At 44.0% G+C, this 20,355-nt stretch overlaps 1 protein-coding gene across 2 annotated transcripts in view; it reads right to left on the minus strand.

Annotated features, from left to right (window-relative positions):
* Lhcgr (luteinizing hormone/choriogonadotropin receptor) overlaps positions 1 to 20,355 on the minus strand; it is a 50,161-nt gene that overhangs the window by 14,246 nt on the left and 15,560 nt on the right. For both annotated transcript variants that reach the window (XM_021218338.1, XM_029531507.1), the window contains exons 2-7: positions 15,577 to 15,648; positions 13,407 to 13,481; positions 10,790 to 10,864; positions 8,368 to 8,442; positions 8,202 to 8,279; positions 1,460 to 1,528 (exon numbers count right to left, since the gene is read on the minus strand). In XM_021218338.1, coding sequence (XP_021073997.1) covers positions 1,460 to 1,528; positions 8,202 to 8,279; positions 8,368 to 8,442; positions 10,790 to 10,864; positions 13,407 to 13,481; positions 15,577 to 15,648 — 444 coding nt within the window. The remainder of the gene's footprint in view (positions 1 to 1,459; positions 1,529 to 8,201; positions 8,280 to 8,367; positions 8,443 to 10,789; positions 10,865 to 13,406; positions 13,482 to 15,576; positions 15,649 to 20,355) is intronic.

Consider the following 20,355-nt stretch of genomic DNA (forward strand, 5'->3'; position numbering starts at 1 on the left):
CTTGTGCTGGGTCATATAAAGTTTGCAAGACCAAGGGGCCTCTCTACCCAATGATGGCTGATTAGGCCATCTTCTGCTTCATATGCAGCTAGAGACACAAACTCAGGGGGTACTGGTTAGTTCATATTGTTGTTCCACCTACAGGGTCGCAGCCCCCTTCAGCTCCTTGGGTACTTTCTCTAGCTCCTTCCTGGGAGTCTCTTAAAAGCACAAATTCTTAGCTCCTTTGAGATCCACCAAGGAAAAGAAAGTCAGCTCAAGAATCTGCATTAGCAAGCAGAAGTGACTCTTATAGGCCTTCCTTAGTGCTAAAAAGATCATTGATGTGGATCATGCTTCAGACAAGTTCATTAAAAATTTTTGTTACATTATTTATTTAATTTGTGTGTGAGAGAAAACATGTCCACGGCATGGTGTGTGTGTGTGTGTGTGTGTGTGTGTGTGTGTGTGTGTAAGTCACAGGACAACTTCTTAGAAGTCAGTTCTTTCTTCAAGGTTGCTTGCTTGGAGGCAAGCTTCTTTAAACTCTGCCACCTCACTGGCTACTAACTCATTTATTTTAAAGGCCTTCCTATCTGCATAACTGTATCTTCACCTATATCTGCATAACTGTATCTTCACCTATATCTGCATAACTGTATCTTCACCTATCTGCATAACTGTATCTTCACCTATATCTGCATAACTGTATCTTCACCTATATCTGCATAACTGTATCTTCACTTATCTGCATAACTGCATCTTCAGTTTAGCTTTTCAGGTATTTTTTTAGGTGTTGCTAGTCATGACTTGAGCATTCAGAACCTCATCCTATGCTGTCATGGACCACACGCATCCCTATAAATGTGTGAACTTACCAGTGTCCCTGAGGATGGCCATGGGGAGGGCAGGTTGAGGGGCGATGAAGGGAGCCATCCTTAGGATGAGTCCCCGAGTTAAAGGCTGTTACTGGGTATGTGTGTGGGGTTGGCAGCAGGAGCATGGACTGAACTGGGGAATAGCCGGATCTCCCTCTCTGGAGAACAGCTTCTTTCCTGCCAGCAGGAGGAAGATTCTGTGAAGCTGTAGCTGATTAGGCTGGTAAATGGTGTCACCCCATTTCCCTTCAGTGGGGGTCTGGGGAAGCGTCTCTTTCTGAAATATTCTGCCTTTAACACACCATCAACCTGAGCAAGGCAGCGTGAGAGGGGAGCCGTGAGGTGGAGGAGGTGCAAAGTAGGGTGTTGAATATTTCAGCAAACTGTCAACTTCAATGTGAGGAGGCTGCCTGTCTTTGAAATCAGGGTTCTCTGGGGTTTCCAGCCAGCCGGTTGCCTAGTAACACGCATGCAACTCGGAGGACTAGCCACTTGAAAGTTTATTTTTGCCCAGAGTTACTTGCTGAAGATTGAATGTGATCTGGTAGCCAGAGTGATGCTTCATTTTTATTCATGAGCCCGGGAAATAAGCATATACTTACAGCGAGATTAGCGTCGTCCCATTGAATGCATGGCTTTGTACTTCTTCAAACCCATTTCCATACAGTTTGCTGGAGGAAGGAGGAGAGAGGGCTTAGGGATGGGAAGGAGATGACAGAAACACACTTTAGAAGCAGACACTCTCCTCCTGTGACATTTATTGCTAAGATAACCACTGGCATTCACAATGGCTAGCTGTCTCTCCAACATCTTGGAGTTGGGAGGCGCGTGGAGTTGGGAGGCACATGGGGTGAAGCTTTTCTTACTGCTCCTCCGTCAATGCCAAGTTTCTAAAATGTTTACCAGATGCTGGGTGATTGGCCCTGACACGCCCATGTACCGATTTAATTCTTATGGCTGTTGCTTGCATTATGATAAGAAAGGCAAGCATTGGTGCTGTTGGGTTTTTGATTCTTGGGAGCAGGGTGAGGGCAGGGATTGGGGGTAGGAGTAGGGCGTGGTGAGGTGGGGTGAGGGAGGGCAGCAGGCTAAGAGGCACCCCGTAGATCCCTGGTCCTGTGGACTCTATGGGTTGCAAAGCTGCAGCACTGGGTCACTGGCTCACTCTCTATTTCTGTCTGTGTGTTCATGGATTTGTTGATGCCAAACTAGCTCCATAGTCCCAAACATCTGCCATCGGTTCTTTAAGCTCCATAAGTAAGTAGAGAAAGCAATGTAGTTGAGAAGAACAAGCATTTAAAAAAGTGAAATGGAGTGGAGCAAGCAAGATTATATTGGAGGATATTGCCATCAGTTAAGGTATGGTTATTAAATTGTGTTCCATTGTTTTATATAAAAATATATGGTATCTATAAAACAACCCCCACACACTCACACATACACTCAGACACATTCACACACACACACACTCAAACTAACACACACACACACATATATGTACATATACACTCATACACATAAACACACATGACATAAACTCACATACACATATACATAAATACACACAGACACACAACACACACACACACACACACACACACACACACACACACACACCACACCTGCTCAGGCTGAGACACAAGAGAACCTCTCCTCCCCCCCAGCCATACTGAAATGTCAGAGCCAGAAAGGAGCCCAGGGGAAAATGGTTCAGACACCTGCTTCTATGTCCCTAAGGTTTCTCTAGTCTCTATCTACCTTCCTGCTGCATGTACATGTATGTAGCATGTGAATGTGTTATTTCTTTCTTTCCAGAAACCACAGCAAACCTTTGACGATAAATAGGGGCGGCACTCTTGTTTAAATATGATATTCCAAATGGGAGACTTAGGCAATCTAAAGAGTCGGCCAATAATCCCCGGAACCTGCTTATTTGATTAAAAGAGTGCCGAGGAGCTGACAGTCAAATCCCTGTTACCTATTTCATGAAGAACTAGGAAGAAGTAACACGAAGGCTCCATACACAGAGAGACAATGAAGAAATGGAAACGCTAAGCACGCTGATCTGATTGGTATAGATTGTGTACATTATTGTGACATTGCACCATGCTCCATAACCTGTACAATAAATATACAGTAATTAACTAACCCCCAACCCCAACCCCCACCAAATTAGGATCCTTCAATGCTTCAGGGATCTAAATCCATCAGCTTTGGCATCCACAGTAAAGAGAGCCCTCCCCGACTTCTGGAATTCTTTTCTGTGTACGGTTGCACAGAGGAACTCCTGTGACCCATATTAGATCGTTGGATGCTATTTTCCAATAGCTTCCCCTATTATTTTCTAGTGTAAAACATAAAGGGATAGGTCTTTTTCAGACCTGTCATTTTGGGTAATTACATACAACTTTCTCACTTTGTTGGCAGTTGAATCCCACAAGACCTTTTAAAAAGTGTTATACTTAGAATATTGCTCCTTGTCAACCTCCTGTCACGGCAGGGGTTCTTATAGATATCGCTGTTCAACAAAAGAGGTGCAACTCTGTCTCCTCTGAAATCTAAGTTTTCAGAGTCTAGACCAGCATTGTGGAAGCATGCGCGGCCATCCACCTAAACAGATTGATTGACATGAGCCAGTGCTGCGCATGTGGCGTCAGACTCAGCCCCACTTTTCCTGACTGGGAACCCTTGTTCTAAGGTGAAATGTGATGGGTCTTCCTCATGGTGCCAGTCGTGTGGTCCATAGTCTAGTCCTTCCACTGTTTCCTCTACTCCAAGTGGTAGAATTACACCTCTGATGGGTTAGGACAAAGCATTCCTTCCCAGGGGTGTAGCAAAGCAAAGCAGCTTGTAGTTGCCTGGAAACTCTTTCCTCTTTGCTGGGGTTTGCTACCCTGATCTTAGCTTTTTTTAAAAAAATTTTTCTTTAACTATTATTTTATTTAGTGTATATGGTTATTTTGCCTGAATGCGCGTGTCTGTACACCACGTTGTGTGCCTGGTACCTACAGAGTCCAGAAGAGGGCATCAGATATCCTGGGACTAGAGTTACAGACAGTTGTGAGCTGCCCTGTGAGTGCTAAGAAATGAACCCTGTCTTCCGGAAGCACAGCCTTAACTGCTGGCCTGCGCTTTCACTGATGACACATGTCAGGAGAGTGGCCTCATAAAGCCAGCTGTGCAGTACATGTGGCTTTGTGGTCAAGTGTGCAGGCACTGAACCCAGGTGACTGGGCTCCCATCCCACTTTGCTTCAAAGCTGAATTACTTTGGATAAGTGATTTAACCTTTCATGCCTCAACTTCTTCATCCCAAAATAGGGATGATAATAATAGTGTCATCCTTTTAAGGCTGTCGTGAGTGAATGTATCAATCACTTAGAAGTAGATTCTGGCCCATGTTTTAATGAGTTGTTACTTCCCTCCATTGTAGTGGGGGGGGGGCTTTCTGATTCTGCAGAGCAGGCCCACTGGCCTGGGCTGCTTCTCCAGTGCACTCACTGGGTTGGCCTTAGTTCCCTTCTGTCAGGGCTACTGTCATGTACTTCTTGTTTTTATTTTTGAGTAATCTGGGTCATGCTTGGTAGAATTTTCTGGACTGTAGCTCCCTGTTTCTCTTCCAGCAGCAAGTGCTCTCTTTCCTCAGTGTACTGTGTTCAGCAGTACACAATGTCTTGCCTTGATTAAAAGAACAGCTTCGTTGGTTTGGAGAGCTTGTGGACATGAGTGGGAGGCGTCGTGCTGTCAGGCTCGCACAGCACCTTCAACACCTTCGAAAACATCTGGAGAGTCACTTCAGGTAAGGAGAGGGGCTTCCTTGGCCCAGAGATGAGACAAAGGTCTCCTTGCTTCTCTGTCACAGCAGCATCCCCACACTTGTAGGCATTGTCTGTTCAGATATCAGTAATTGCAAATCAAAGAGCGAGAATGGCATCTTTTCATTCCAAGTAAGATTCAGGAGTTAGAAATTAATTACAGATGATACTGTACTTCTGAATGTTCCCTCCCCCACCTTGAATAATTCTGGGGTACTGTACAGTACTTCTGGGCTTATATTAACAATGTTAGACATTCTCTTGGATCATGTGGCCACCTAGCTTTTGGTTGATTTCAAAGAAGAGAAGAGAGATTATGTTTGTGGAAAGACAATGCCTGGCATTTTAGGTCTCTGCTTGCTGGTGAAAGACGTGTACACAACTTTCCTCCTTCCCTTCTTGTTTTTCTTTCTATTAAACCAAATGAGCATAGGGAAAGCATCCTAAAGAAGAGGACACCACACTTGCCCTTTGTCTCCTATGTGGCTGGGGTTCCTTTAGCTGAGTAAGTCATTGTAGACCAAGTCCATTTTCAGCATGTGTCCTGGCAGGGGTTGTGTGGGTAGCTGCTGCTGTCTGACTCATGTGTGCTGCTGTGAACTTGATTGGAATAATCTGGGCTCTCCATTCCTGTGATTCTCCCAGGCTCTGAGCTGCCTGAGTTGCCTGTCTTTCAGCAGGCCTGATCTGTTGGCATGCTCCCCTACCTCAGTCAAGTGCATGTCAAGTTACGTGACTTTACCATATGCCACGTTAAAGAAGATGGCAGGTTTCATAAAGAGAGGTGACAGTAATGGATTCTAATGTGGCAGATACAGTTTTGAGAAATCCACATTTCAAGTAATACTTAAAAAAACAGGCAGAGAGAACAAGGGAGAGCATGCAGGAGAAATGACGACAACAAAGGAAGCCTCATTTAAAATTAGAAATGTTGGTTAGTAAGTACAGAAAAATGATGATATGTACAAATAATCATTGTGTAATTCTCTTTGTCATTCTTAACAAACAACAGGTGCTAAAAGGTTTGGCCAATGGCATGTCATAACTCAAAGAATCAACACGGTTGACTTGGGAAGAACAAACAAAAAAATCATACATATGATAGATCACTCTTAAGCAGTGGCCAAGTGCTGAGACAGTGTGACAAGATGTACTGCTTGGTTGATAACATGGCCTTCACAGTGCTCCTGTGGCAATATTTGGGCTGAATCTAGTCCCAGCAATGTAGGCAGATGAATTCAGACAACTTGCCTGAGCTCCTTGAGGGATCCAGAACTGAACTGAGCAGAACAAAGCAAAGGTACCTCCCAGGGAGGAGAGGGGGCACGGAAGGGGAATGCATGGGACGAAATCCTAAGCTAATTTACTTCTTTAGTTTCTGTCCTGACTTCCCTCCATAGATTGACTGTGATTGGGATGTGTAAGTCAAATAAACTTCTTCCTTCCCGAGTTTTGGTGTTTCACAGCAAAACAAAACAAAGTAAAATACCCCAGAAGGGAAAAGCTCAAATGAGGAATTGCCTAGATCAGATCCATCTGTGGGCACATTCATGGGGCATTGTCTTGACAGATGATGGATGTGAGAGGGCAAAGCCCATCGTTGGCAGCACCATCCCTAGGCCTGGGCTGTGGAAGACAGCGAGTGGGGCATAGGCCTGGGAATGAGCCAGAGAACAAGTCAGCGCACTTCATTCCTCCATCTCTGTCGCTCTGAGTTCCCTTAGTAACAGACTGATAACCGGAAGTATAAGAAAATAAACCCTTCCTCCCCAACCGATAACCGGAAGTGTAAGAAAATAAACCCTTCCTCCCCATCTGATAACTGGAAGTGTAAGAAAATAAACCCTTCTTCCCCAACAAATTGCTTTTGCTCAGAGTGTTTTGTCACAGGAACAGAAAATCAAACTAGAACAGCATTAACGAAACCCAAACATTTAAAATGTTTGGTGAAATGCTGGAGATGGTCTCACCCAACTGACTCGCTCTGGGTTGTTAGTCTGAAGTGTTAATTGTGGTTAATTGTGGCAGTTGTGATAACTATGTGGCTGACACAGTGTGAGTGTGCTTAGATCTGTGAAAGGAGGCGACACTAATCCCGCTGAATAGAGATGGGGCCTGGGCTTTGCAGGCTCAACCAGAGTGACACTGCTTGGTCGGCTGTGGTTGGAGCTGAGACTAACATTGAGGTGCCATACCCAGTTGCCTTTGTACTGTGGTGTGCCATGGGTGCCGTCATACATCTTGTCGTATTTTACAGGGTCTTAGGAAAAACAATGGGCACGACCTTTTCCTGACCTGAGGACTCAAGTGAAGACCAAGGTGGTTTGTTTTGTGTGATTGGCTGAACCCATCATCACCCAGGCTATTTTAAAAGTTGCACAACCAAGTGCTGCTCACTGGGGGGGGGGGGGGGGTGGGGGGGGAGGTTGAGTGGGTTGGGACGTGTCAAGGTGGCCTCTTGAGACGTAATGAAAAGTCACAGTGGCTGTGAAGGGACATACAAGAATAATGCATAGTTTTAACCTTATCCCCTCAGAGCCTTTCCTGTACCACGGGAAGTGTTTTGTTTTCCTTAAATGAGCTCACAGTTGGTAAAGATCTGGGTGAAGGTGGGCCAGACCGGTTCCATCAAGAGCAAAATCACAAATCCAGCTAATAATGAAAAGAGAAGGCTTGCTTGCTTTCATTATTTTCTAATTAAGGAGTTGAACTTTATAGCTGGGAAAATAAGGCTTTCCTCAGCGAGTATAATACTGTTTATCCAGCAGGGTTCTCCACATGACCCTTCACTTACACAAGGGCCCATTCAACTGAGACCAAGTGCTGAGCAAATGACTAATCACACCCCTGTGAGATGGAGGGCCGAGAACAGGGAGGGACATGGAGCACAATGGCCCAAGAGCACTCTGGGAGGAGTGGATTCTGGAGTTCCCATTAGCTTCAGAGGAGGGGCAATTACAACCTACTGGTGTGCACTGTTTCTCTTAAAATCACATCCAACACCAGGCAATAGCCCTGCGAAACCAATACTATGCAGCTCTTTTGCATATATGCACAATCCTGTCCATGGAAAAGGCTCTCTGGGAGCTCACAGTTCCCCACGAATTGTCCCAACATGTCTTGAAGGTCTCCACCCTCCCACTCTTGTTTGGCTCCATCTCCATTATATTCCCATACCTCTGAGGGGTAATTTCTTGGTTCCTGATTTAATTAAATTTAGGTCTAAATTGCCAGAAGTTTTATATTCTGATCTTTGAATAAAGGTCCAGTCTCCAAGAGTTACCCTTGAGCAGGAAGAACTTCACCCACAAGAAGTCAATGTTGCCCATTCTCAGGACCCAGCAGTTTGTTGTCGTGCTAGCATCTGGCCCAGCGGCTGTCCCATACAACTTCCACAGTTGGCAGTCTAGATTAAGTCACCAGAGACTAAGGGATGTGGTGAATCACAGAGCCTAATGCTGACCTCAGAATAGAAGTGAGAGCTGCAGCAGGCTTGTGTGGCAGAGCAAGAATCCAGAGGTTGTACTCACAGCATGATGGACTCATTATTCATCCCTTGGAAAGCATTCCCTGGTATAGTGGTTATGTGTAGGTTGTCACAGATTTCCCTTGGGGAAAGAAATGAGAAATATTTACTTCTCAAATTTTAGATGCAAATAGGAAATGGTTACGCATAGCAATCAGCCTGATACTTACAGAATGAAATTAAATTCAGAGGAAGAGATCTTCGAAACATCTGGAAGGGCTCGGATGCCTGTGTTACAGATGCTCCTGTGATTCAGGGCAGGGTGGTGATGTGGGTGGAGAGTATAAGCGATTATCACTACGTTATATATAGAGAGGAGAACAGGAAGGCACTCTGCAGGCACTGCTTTCACATTAAACTTTAAAGTATTGCATTTGGCTTTATGAGTTACACTTTCAGCCGATGAAGACCATCAGAATGGAAAGGGTTCCATTGCTAGGAGAAGTTCCCATGAGGGCTCCTCTTTAGAGGTTTAGGGCAGAGGCCATGCTTATGCTTCTGGTCTTTTGGCTTTGCATTTCCAGCCAGTCTTCCTTTAAAGCCATTGCCTTTCCTGTTGGATTGTAGTCCATTCCCTCCCAATAACGACTGGGCTCCATACTATGGATAGTTCCAGAAATGGAACATTCTCCTTTGGAGCAGGTTTTAACTCAAACTTTGCAGGAAGATTAATGTTTTGAGAAGCCTATACCCTTCATTGTTAGAAACTTTGCTTAGCTGCTTTGTGGTTCAGGAAGTTCTTCCTGATATCTATCTCCTTGAACATTCCTGTTTGTGAATGGAGACGCTCAGGGCTTCTGCTTCTTATTTAACCTCTAAAGGAGAGAGCAGCTCACGTGACAGATGACATTGAAGAACACTTCATTATAAGAATGAGACTCCGTCAGAGGCGTGCAGGCTCTGGACTTCCGCCAGTGGAGTTTTAAGCCCAGTAGACATGTGCTCCAGACAACTGATAGGAGCTGCCTGGTCCTCTGATGACAGTGACACCCAGCAGGTTTCTCTCCATGCTTGATCATCTCCATCTTATTGTTAATGCGTATGAATGAATATGGTACAGGGATAAAGGTGTTCAGAGTCAATTCATGCCTTGTCTACACTAGGATTAGCAGGAGGTTCTGACTGTAGTCTGGACTTGAACTGGGTAGTCCCACATTTTGGGATTAAATGCTATTTAAGAAAGTCAATTGGCTAATAAGAGGCTGTACTGGTCAAATTTGGGTCTGGGTTATCCTTAATGCCTTCTAAAGTGGTGGATGTTTATGTGTCCAAGGTACCTTGGAGGTTGGGAAACATCTTGGGTTTACCATTATCCATAGAGAATTACACCACAGCTAGCTACAGTTTCTGTATGGCTCCTTGGAACAAGACTGACTGTGTAGATCATAACAGACAGGTCCCTTCCCTCTGCATGGCTCCTCTGAACAAGACTGACTATATACATCATCACAGACAGGCCCCTTCCTCATCCTCTGCTTTTGGTTTTCATTTTGTTTAGATGGTGGTGAAGTGGTACTCCCCTGGGGACTCCTGAAACTTAGTGTCTCTGAGAGGAGGGTGTAAACTTTTCTGTGTGGAAGGGATGACTTGCTAAGGGGGAAGATCCACCGCCAACACAGCTAAGTCTGTAGTAAATTTTAGGAATCCTACATTGCTGGTAGGGCTGGTTGTGTCGGACTATGGTGGGACTCCATTTGTCATGCTAGCCAGTACCCTTGGTAGGACTTAATTCTGAAACCCACTGCAAAGGGGCAGTGCTCTCCTCTGGTGTGTGGGGCAGAGGGAATGTGGGGAGCCCCTTATATGTGTATAAAAACTCCCAGAATAGTAAAAGCAAGAAATACTGATTAAAGTTAAACCAGAAGGCTAATAAGGAGAGACAGGCAAGCACAGTGTTGACTATTGATCAGAACCCTTTTCCAGGGTGCTGCGGAGATGGCTCAGTGGTGAGTAGTTAAGAACGCTTGCTGCTTTTGGAGGTGACCAGAGTTCAGTTCCCAGCACCCACACAGCAACTCACAACTGCCTGTAACTCAAGCTCCAGAGCGTCCTTTGCCCTCTGCTGTCCTTTGCGGGCACTGCACTTGTGCACAAACCTACACTCAGACTCCACCCCCCACACACACACACAGAGCAGACTATGTCCTCTGCTGTCCATTGTGGGATCCCCATGTGTGTACAAACCTACACTCACACACACACACACACACAGACACACACATAGACACACACATACAGAGCAGCCTATGTCCTCTGCTGTCCATTGTGGGCACCCCACTCCTGTACAAATCTACACTCAGGCCCCCTCCCACACACACACAGCAGCCTATGTCCTCTGCTGTCCATTGTGGGCTCCCCACGTGTGTACAAACCTACGTTCACACACACACACACACACAAACACACACACACACACACACACAGCAACCTATGTCTTCTGCTGTCCATTGTGGGCACCCCACATGTGTACAAGCCTACACTCTCACACACACATATATACACATCACACCAACATTTATACACATAATAAAAAAAGTTGAAACAAAACCTTAAAAATAAATCCCCTTAAAAACAAAGGAACATTTTTCTCACAGGTATTTTAACCGAGGAAGGTTTGTAAAAGCACCAGGTTCGATGTATAGCAGGTTTTTGGTGTTCTGGATCAGTCTGTGAAGAGAGAAGAGGGAATGGACAGTGGTTTAGTAGATGTCTGGATGCACAGCACTGGTCACCAGGCACTCTTAACTAAAATCCCACCAATGATATCAACTACGTTTAATGCCTAACACAAGTTCCTGGAACGCGGGCCTATCCTGAGGATCCTGCCAGCTTTTTCCGAGAAGCTGTGCCTCCCCTTCCAAAATGACAGGTGTAGGCATCTTAGCTGTGCGTATCTTTTCTTCTGTTCCTCCACACCAGATAACACCAAGGTCCAGGGCTCCTGGCCAAGTAGAGCTTGCCCACTATGGAGCCTGCACACTGGTCATGATAGGAGGTGATGTTCCTAGGAGAATGAACAAATAAATATGGCTCTTGGAGGCAAATCAGGTCTGTTCATACTGAGTTGGTAAGCACACTAAGAAGTTATCCAGGTAGACACACATCCAGAGTAGCACAGGACAGATGCCTTGGGATTCAGATTGCTGGAATCTTATGCTCATTCTATAGATAATTGTCTATGTACGATTCCCATCCTCCTAGCTTCCCTGAGCTAGTGTGCCCTTCTTTGAAGACAACGACGACGACGACGACGACGATGACGACGATGATGATGATACCCTCTGCCATTATTCTTACCCCCCTCTAATGGTTTCTTTTCTCTCCCTTCTGGTTTCCTTTACAATAATCCATCAATAGGGTAGGTTCTAGTGAATAAATGTGACTGGTTTACACTAAAGTCTCTGCCAATGTTGATGGTGAAAGTTGAATGACTTATCATTCCTTTGAAGAGTAACAGGACTTGAATGGGATCTAGTTTTTCTGATTCCAAGTATAACTCTCATAATATAGTGACTATTGACACTTGGAACATGGACATAAGGTTGGAGTCTTTAGATGTGAGCTACTCTGTGGTAGTGATCTTCTAATAAATGAGTCAAGTGATCATCAGTCAGACAAGTGAGAGGTTGTCTTTGAGGACTAACCATAGAACATTTGCTCATACAGTCACACATTCTATCAACATTTATTGTCTATTCGTATCAAGCACTACCCTAGCTATGCAAGACACCACCATGGACAAAGCATAGAGACTGAATGAGGCTTCCATGCAAGTCTCTGGGCCTCCTTTAAAAGCCCACAAACATCCTCAGGAGAGGGCTTTAATTTCCTCTCAGTTGATGTCTTGCTTTGTTTATCACTTGCTGTCCTAATGATGCTTCCGCATTATTTGGGAAGCCTGTTAATGTTGCAGAATTTCAGGTTTGGGACTGCATAGTCATCTACCAAAGAATGAACCTTATGTACAATGCACAGTAAGTCTAGACAATTTATTTGAAATTTAATTACCCATTGTTTGGCTTTTACTGTAATTGTTTGGTGAATTACTCTCAGTTCTATGGTTACCCTGTCATGCCCTGGTGGATATTTGTATTTCAGCTTCTCTGTGTTCCAGCAGCTCTTAGGCCAAGACATGCAATAGAGCAGGTACTCCTGTGCTTATTAATTAATCAATCCACTTAGATAGTTACTCACTGGACCATTGATGGAGTCCTTCTAGTGTAATGGAAAACACAGAAGCTTTAGAGAAAGATGGGGTTGGAGTTCAATCCCAGCCCAGGCAGTGTCTAAAGTATCCACGCACGCTCCCAGCTTCCATTCTGTTCTCTGGACAAAATGGTAATGGTCTAACTATGGTGGGCAGTCATGAAAGCAGCGATACAACCTAGAGGAAATGCCAAGCACAAGAGAGGACAAGCATTGGATATACATCCCTTCCCTTCCTTTGGACTTGCCTACAGGGGAATCTGAGGGTCCTGTAGGAAGCCCTGGTGGGAGCATATGAACTCTGTGGTGGCATATGAAGTCTGGTTTGTAAGTCATGTGACCAAGTGTCTAGTCTAGTTCTGATACTAACCTGCTGTATAATATCAGGCTAATGAGTCAGTAACGTAGGTTCATCACTTGGAAGCTGAATTGAGCGATTCATCTCTCATCCCTATTTGAGTTGGGCATGCCTGTGTATGATCATTTGGAAACACGTACTTTTAAGACTAAATCTAACAATAGTAATACTAATAAAGTCCAATGAGCTGAATGTTCACAGGCTTAACACAAGGCTTGTCATGGTTACTATTAATGTAGCACTTACATGAAAGAATGACTGGGCCTGAACAGCCCCTGATGAGCCAACCCAAGATCTTTAAGCTCCCTTCAAACTTCCCACCTACTCTAAGTATTCTATACCCCTTTCCCAACCCCCATGAGGCAAGAGCTATGTGGCAGAACTTCACAATGTCAATTTTAATTTCCAGCATTGTGTTGTTGATGTTTCAGAGTGTACACAGTTCCTAGGGAGAAGCGGTTGTCACCATAGCAACTCTCAGACCACAGCAGGGACAGAGATTAGTGCCTACCCAGACCTAGTAATTGTTGCCATCTTTGTCTCTTGGATTCCTAGCATTGGATGCTTGAACAGAAATACCAAGTGGGCTCCCAGCAGCCAGGATAATAGTGTACAGCAATAAGCTATCTGTTAGCTGATGCTTACATTTCAGACAAATTGAGGAGGTTGTCAAAGGCATTAGCTTCTATCCTTTCCAGGGAATCACTCTGAGAGATTTCACTGGGGAAGATGAAAAAAAAAATAACACATGAGAGACATGAATATGTTCTTGTGATAATGATGTGTGTGTGTGTGTGTGTGTGTGTGTGTGTGTGTGTGTCCTGTGTCCTCTGAGGAGGAACAGCAGTGTAGAATTTGTTCCTACATCAGTAAAGGCTAACAGTTGCCTATAGGAATGTCAATGGATATCTACAACTCCAGTGCAATTAAAATATGAGTTTCGGTTACCCCCATTCATACAAAAGTCTGTTCTTTTGGTTGTCTGAATCACACACTGTTAGAAGTGCATAGAACCTTTAAAAAAATGTCTGGGCAGGTCTGCTTGACAGCTCCAGAAAGCAACATGCTAATTACATGACGGTGCTAGGCTACAGTTGAGATCTCTGAGGTAGCCATGCATCACTTCAGGGAGGCTTTAATTTGGATCGAATTAGCTGTTTCGTAACTTAACTCTTGATTCCTCAAGACCCATTTCTGAGGTTCTTTTAAGGTAGTTGCAGCATGGATGGTGGAAGCATGTTGTGGGCTCTGAACTACCTTCTTCTCTAGTGCCTCAGGCTGTAAACAAATTCACGGCTAGGAACCCCTTCTATTCCCATCTGAGTCCTGGTGGCTTCACAGTGCTTGGTACACAGCTACAGACGGAATGAATAAGGGGGCAAGTGGACGACTGGTTGAATTTATTTCTTAAGAAAGGCACAAAAGTAAATGAATCAGTTTGGGCATAGATCAAACCCAGGCATGGTGGTAATGTCAAAATTCCCACAAAAGCTGCCATTTGCTGGCAGGTGAGAAAAGATTCTCCAACCCACAAGTGTGGGTTTGTGCATTCCTAAGGTTAATGCTCACAGAAGGCTTCAGACTCCAAGAGAGCTTTAGCTCACAGAAAGGCAGCGCCTAAGGCAACAGCATTGTAATGGATGGCTTCTGGTTCTTTCAGCCCATCCATATCTGATAGTTTGCTTATTTAACTGTGCCCGCTTTTAGTAGGAGGTCTCAATGCCTTAAAAATTATGAACACACTCAACATCTAAACTTCAAAGCAGAAGAGCTCACACACAAACCCACAGTGAGTTTCCTGTAACCACGCTGTTATTGAGGACTTTTTATAAAAAACGATTTATTTTATGTGTTGTGTGTATTTCTCTCTGTGTTTGTGGATGAGTGTAAAGATACTCTCACAGGGCAGAAGATGGCATTGGACCCCCCCCCCCCCCCTGGAGCTGAAGTTACAGGCAGCCACAGCCAGAGCAGGAAGTACTCTTGATAATGATAATATTTGTAATGTTATCATTGCTTGCTAATACCTTAAGGAACAGCAGAGGTTCCCCACAGAGCCTTGATGGTCAGTACAATCTTTCTAGGGTGTGTGAATCTGCTCCAACAGTCACTCGGATGGCTTAGTGATGGCAGTGGGGAGGAACCAGCCAGCAGCCGAGCCAGTTTGGTTCAGGCTAATGGGGATACTGCAGCATTCTCTTTCCCAGAGCGGCTTCTATCTGAGGACTGTGAAGTCTCTGAGGCTCTAGAAGCTGGGACCCAGACCCAGGATCAAGAGGCCCTCAGAGGAACAAGAGATCATACAGCATCACTGGGCCACTTCACACTTTTCTTTCCTGCTTTTGGTTCATGCTTTTTTTATCAGCACAGCTATAAATACTGTGCTTTTTTCCCCGTGCTTATTCTATATTAGATATAATGATTATCTTATGATGCACAATAAACTTCTGACATGTTTCCATCAGTGTGGGAATTATCAAAAAAGAGTGACATCAGGGAATAGTTGCTGTAGCACAGGGGAACTTTTATGATTGAAATCTATCTCTTTTCTACTTAAAACGAATATTATCACTTATCAAAATGCATCCAATTCTTTGAAGCAAGGTTAATTATCTGGATTTTAATGACTCTTGAACATCATACCACTTCTTCAAAGGCTACTAAATATTATTTGTATTACAAAGATAAAAATAGTTGGGTTTCCTAAACACAGTTTCTCTCTTAGAAAAATTATCCTCTTGCAACTACATTTTCTCTTAAAAAAAATTCATTGTTTCAATTATAAATGGCTTTTGATATGCAGTATCTTACTTACATTTTTACGACCTCATTAAGTCCCCTGAAAGCTTGTGATGGGATTACTTTGACAGGGAGATAGGTGAGAGATCTGGAAAAGAAAACGGTAAAAGCTTAAGGATTAGGACTGGCTGTTTTCCAGGTTCATGAACAGTGGTGTGTGTGTGTGTGTGTGTGTGTGTGTGTGTGTGTGTGTGGTGTGTATATGTGTGTGTAGTGTGCACATTGCATGTGTATAGTATATGTATGTGTGTATATGTGTGTGTAGTGTGTATATATGTGTGGGTATTGTGTGTGTGGTATGTGTACGGTGTGTATGTAGTGTATGTATATACTATGTGTGTGTAGTGTATGTAGTATGTATGTGTGTGTATAGTGTATGTGTAGTATATATATGTATAGTATATGCAGGTAGTATGTATTGTGTATATACTATGCATGTGTGTGTAGTGTATATATGTGTAGTATGTGTGGATGGTGTGTAAGTGTATGTGTGTGTAGTATATGTATGGTGTGTGAGTATGTAGTATGGGTGTGCATATGTGCATGTAGTGTGTATATGTTTGTAGTGTATATGTGTGTTATGTGTATGGTGTATAGTGTATGTATTATGGGTGTGCAGTGTGTGTATATGTTTGTAGTGTGTATGTGTGTGGTATGTGAGAATGGTGTGTAAGTATAGATGTGTATGCATGTATAGTGTTGTGTGGTGTGTGTGTATGTATTATGGGTGTGCAGTGTGTGTATATGTTTGTAGTGTGTATGTGTGTGGTATGTGAGAATGGTGTGTAAGTATAGATGTATATGCATGTATAGTGTGTGTGTGGTGTGTGTGTATGTATTATGGGTGTGCAGTGTGTGTGTTTGTAGAGTGTATCTGTGTGGTATGTGTGAGTAGCATATGTATAGTTTATGTGTAGTATGTACATGTGTATAATATGTATGTTTTATAATATGTTTGGTATGTGTGCATAGTATGTGTTTATAGTATGTATATGTGTATAGTGTGTATGTGTGTGTATTGTATGTGCAGTATATGTATGTTGTATGAGTGTAGTATGGGTGTGCAGTGTACTATGGGTGTGCAGTGTATGCACATAGTTTGTATGTGTGTGTAGTTTGTGTATATAGTGCATGTGTAGTACAAGGTGTGAACATGACAGCATCCAGGCAGGCATGGTGCAAGAGGAGCTGAGAGTTCTACATCTTCATCTGAAGGCTAGCAGAATACTGACTTCCAGGCAGCTTGAATGCAGGTCTTAAAGCTCACACCCATAGTGACACACCTTCCCAACATGGCTGTACCTCCTAATAGCGCCACACATATGGCCGAGCATATGCAAACCATCACATCCAGTGAACATCCTCATGTGAGAAATAGCCTGGTTGCTCATGGGTCTGTATAGAAGGGATTGCCTTCGCCACCAGGAAAGCGCACCTTCTCTCTGAGAGAAGACATCCGTCAGCAGGTGACAGAGGGGACTTGCTGCCTTCCTAAGTGACTGTGAGAGCTACATACAGCTTCCTATGACTTTATTCCACACGACAGAAGGACAGTGGAGTGAAATGAGTGCTTCCTTTTGGCAACAGAAGACACTGGGTCACAAAGAGATGGAGAAAATCAACCAGGGCAACAACCAAGCTGACTGACCCAAAGCACCCCCTCCTCTGGGCAATATGGCACAGAAGTGGACATTAGAATCAGTGGCCCTTCTTTGTTGGCAGACAAGGCGGCACGCCTTGCTTCTCTTGGAAGAATGTTCTACCTTCTCTGCTCTTCTCGCAAAACAATTCCTTTCTTGCAGACAACGCAGAGGAATTCCAGAAACTTCAATGCTGAAAAATGCTTTCACTCAACAGCTTCGTAGAGACCACGAGACCAGGAGGAGTAACGCAGACAAGATTCTCTGGTTCCCTTCTAGAGGACAGTCCTACCAAGCTCCTCTCTCCACCATTACGTAACCAGTGCTCTCAGAAAAACAGGGACAGTGGAGGGAGAAAGCTCTGGCTGTGGTGTGTTTGCTTCCTATATTTCTCCTGGAATCATGTCTGCTTGGCTTCCTGATTAAAAACACAGTTTTATTGCTCTCTGCACTGCCATGCCAATAAATTTCTGAAAGAGAAAGCTGTATTCTACTGTACCCCATGCCACATCAATAAAACTGACAGCCAAATTCCGATTCCAGAATCTTTATTGCTGCGGATAATGCAGCGCAGAACATGTTTTGGAGAGTGTTTCCGTAAAAGCTTCAGCTGAACCCTTCAGAGCTGTTTATTCATGCAAATGGAGCTCGCAGCCAAAGCCTCTGGGCAGACAGCCTCCTCTTCCAAATGGGAGCACGCTTTGGTTCCCACAGGAGCAGTTTGGTTTAGATTTGACCAGGGAGGTTGCCTGAGCTCTTGATTGATATAGGGCTGAGGGCTGAGAAGCAAAGGTTGGACTGAAGGGAGAGGAGCTGTAAATCATGCACTGGCTGTCCCCAGTGCAAGATGAAAATTTCCAGTTGATGTGGGTTCTGTAGAGCAGGAGAAGCAGCCGAGAGGAGAATGAAGAGTCGCCAGCATCAGAAGGACACGAGTGAGTAGCAGGTGGCTTTGTGGATGTGACTAGGTCAGGAGAGAGGCCTCGGGCCAAAGGATAAGGAGAGAGTGAAGCAAGGAGGTGTCTGGGACGGTCACCACAGATGTGTCTCTATGAAGCAGCATGGAGAACATGGTCCCATGGCTCCAAAACAGATTCAAAATGGTTTCCCACTGCCACATGCCACATATTTCATTCCAAGATATCATGTCTTCTTTTCTAATTTGTCTTCAAGTGACAGAAGTTTCTGTATACTCAAGTGTCTGTTTTTCATCTCTGAAAGTACCCTTTCATAAATGACCAACAATTAAAAAAAAATATATATATATATTGACCCATAGTTTTATAGTTATATATATATATAAAACTTTTATAGTTTTATAGTATATATATATATATATATATATATATATATATATATATATATATATATATTGACCCATAGTTTTAAGGGGCATGGTGACATTTTCCACCAGGTATACAATGCGTAATGGGCAGATGGAGTTATTGGTTCATCCATCACCTCAGGCAGGCATCATTTCTTTCCATTAGAAATTGAGAAACATTCAAAATCCTCTCTCCTTGCTATTTTGAAGCAGCCAATTAATTGTTACCACAGTTAACCTCCTGCGCTGTAGGAAGGTGGGATTCTTCTTCTTACCCAGCTGTGATTTGTTAGCACCCATTTGGAATCCTCCTTTGAGGGTGCTCCCTTCCTGATGGATGCCTCTGTTGGAGTTATTCCTCCCACCTGGCTGGTATTTGGACGTCCTCCCTTTGCTGGTGCCCCCTTCCTGATGAATGCCTCTGTTGGGAGTTATTCCTCCCACCTGGCTGGGATTTGTCAAAAGCCATTTGAAAGCCTCCTCTTTTGATGGATGCCTCAATTATTCATTCTATGGTGCCAGGAATTTTTAGCAATGGGAATAATTTTCCAAATAAGCCTATTCTCATAAACACTAAGTACTAAACACTTAAAAATAAAACACATGAGCATACCTTAGTATGATTATCAATGTTGAATAAAGAAGAGCAGAGACCATAGAAGGGGACTTAAAAATTAACTAAAACCAGAGTCTTGTGTGGTCAATGATCGTGCTATCGCAATGAAGAAATATGTTCACTTAAGTCCTTGTACTCGAGAAGTAAAAGAAGAAAAATTTGTTTCCGTTCTTTTCCTTTCCATTCATTTGTATTTTGACGTTAGACATGCTTTCATTCCAAAAGAACCCCCGTAGTAAAGTTAATATAGAGCAGATGTCCGGGAGAAAGGGGGCAAGAGTCCAGTATGAGGCTAGGATGGCAGCTTCCAAGGGCAGCATCCAGAAAGGATTGGGTGCCATGCACAGGGCAGAGAAGGCAAAGGAAGAGCCCTTCTCATTCTGTCAAAAGCCAGTGGACGGCACCTCTAACTATATATCTATCCTCAGGGGAGACGGACTCAGGGGTGGGGACCAGGAATGCCAGCAGCAGATGGGGTCACATTTCTAGATGGCTTCAGAGGCTAACAGACAGCTGCCATGATAAAGAAGCGAAGCAGGGACCATCAGGGTGTAATGGACATAGTAAAAACAGACCTTTCAGACACGTAAAACAGGGTGGTCAGATCTCCACTACCCCAAGACTGCCCCTGATAATCAGAACACAGTGATATCACTCACCAAGACAACTAGACACAGTCCTAGAAACCCATGACACCCAGTGGACAGTATATAAGCAGAGACTAAGATCAAGTGAACTCTACACATCTGGAGTGGCATCACCTTGACCTGTCCTACTGCTGGAGAGTCTCCCCCAGGANCCTGACCCTCCATTGAGAGACTGCTCTTAGAGACTGGTCCCGACCTTTGCTGTGGATAGCCCTGGTGCTGTTTGTATATTGATTCTAATTCAGCTTCCCCAAGAGGGGCTACCTGGGAAAAGTGAATACTAAGGACTTCATGTGACCCTTCTAATGAATAAAGAAGCCAATCACAGGGCAAGTAGGCAGGATTTCCTGGTCGGAGGAAGGAAGAGAAGAGGCAGGAGAGAGAGAGAGAGAGAGAGAGAGAGAGAGAGAGAGAGAGAGACTGGCATGGGCTTTTGAAACTTCAAAGTTCACTTCTAGTGACTTACTTTCTCCAACAAGACTGCACCTTCTCCAACAAGGCTAAACCTTCTACTTTTTCTCAAGTAGGGTGTACTGGCTAATTTTGTGTCAACTTGACACAGCTGGAG

This window comes from Mus pahari, chromosome 18, assembly GCF_900095145.1.
Source record: "Mus pahari chromosome 18, PAHARI_EIJ_v1.1, whole genome shotgun sequence".
Classification (NCBI taxonomy): Eukaryota; Metazoa; Chordata; class Mammalia; order Rodentia; family Muridae; genus Mus; species Mus pahari.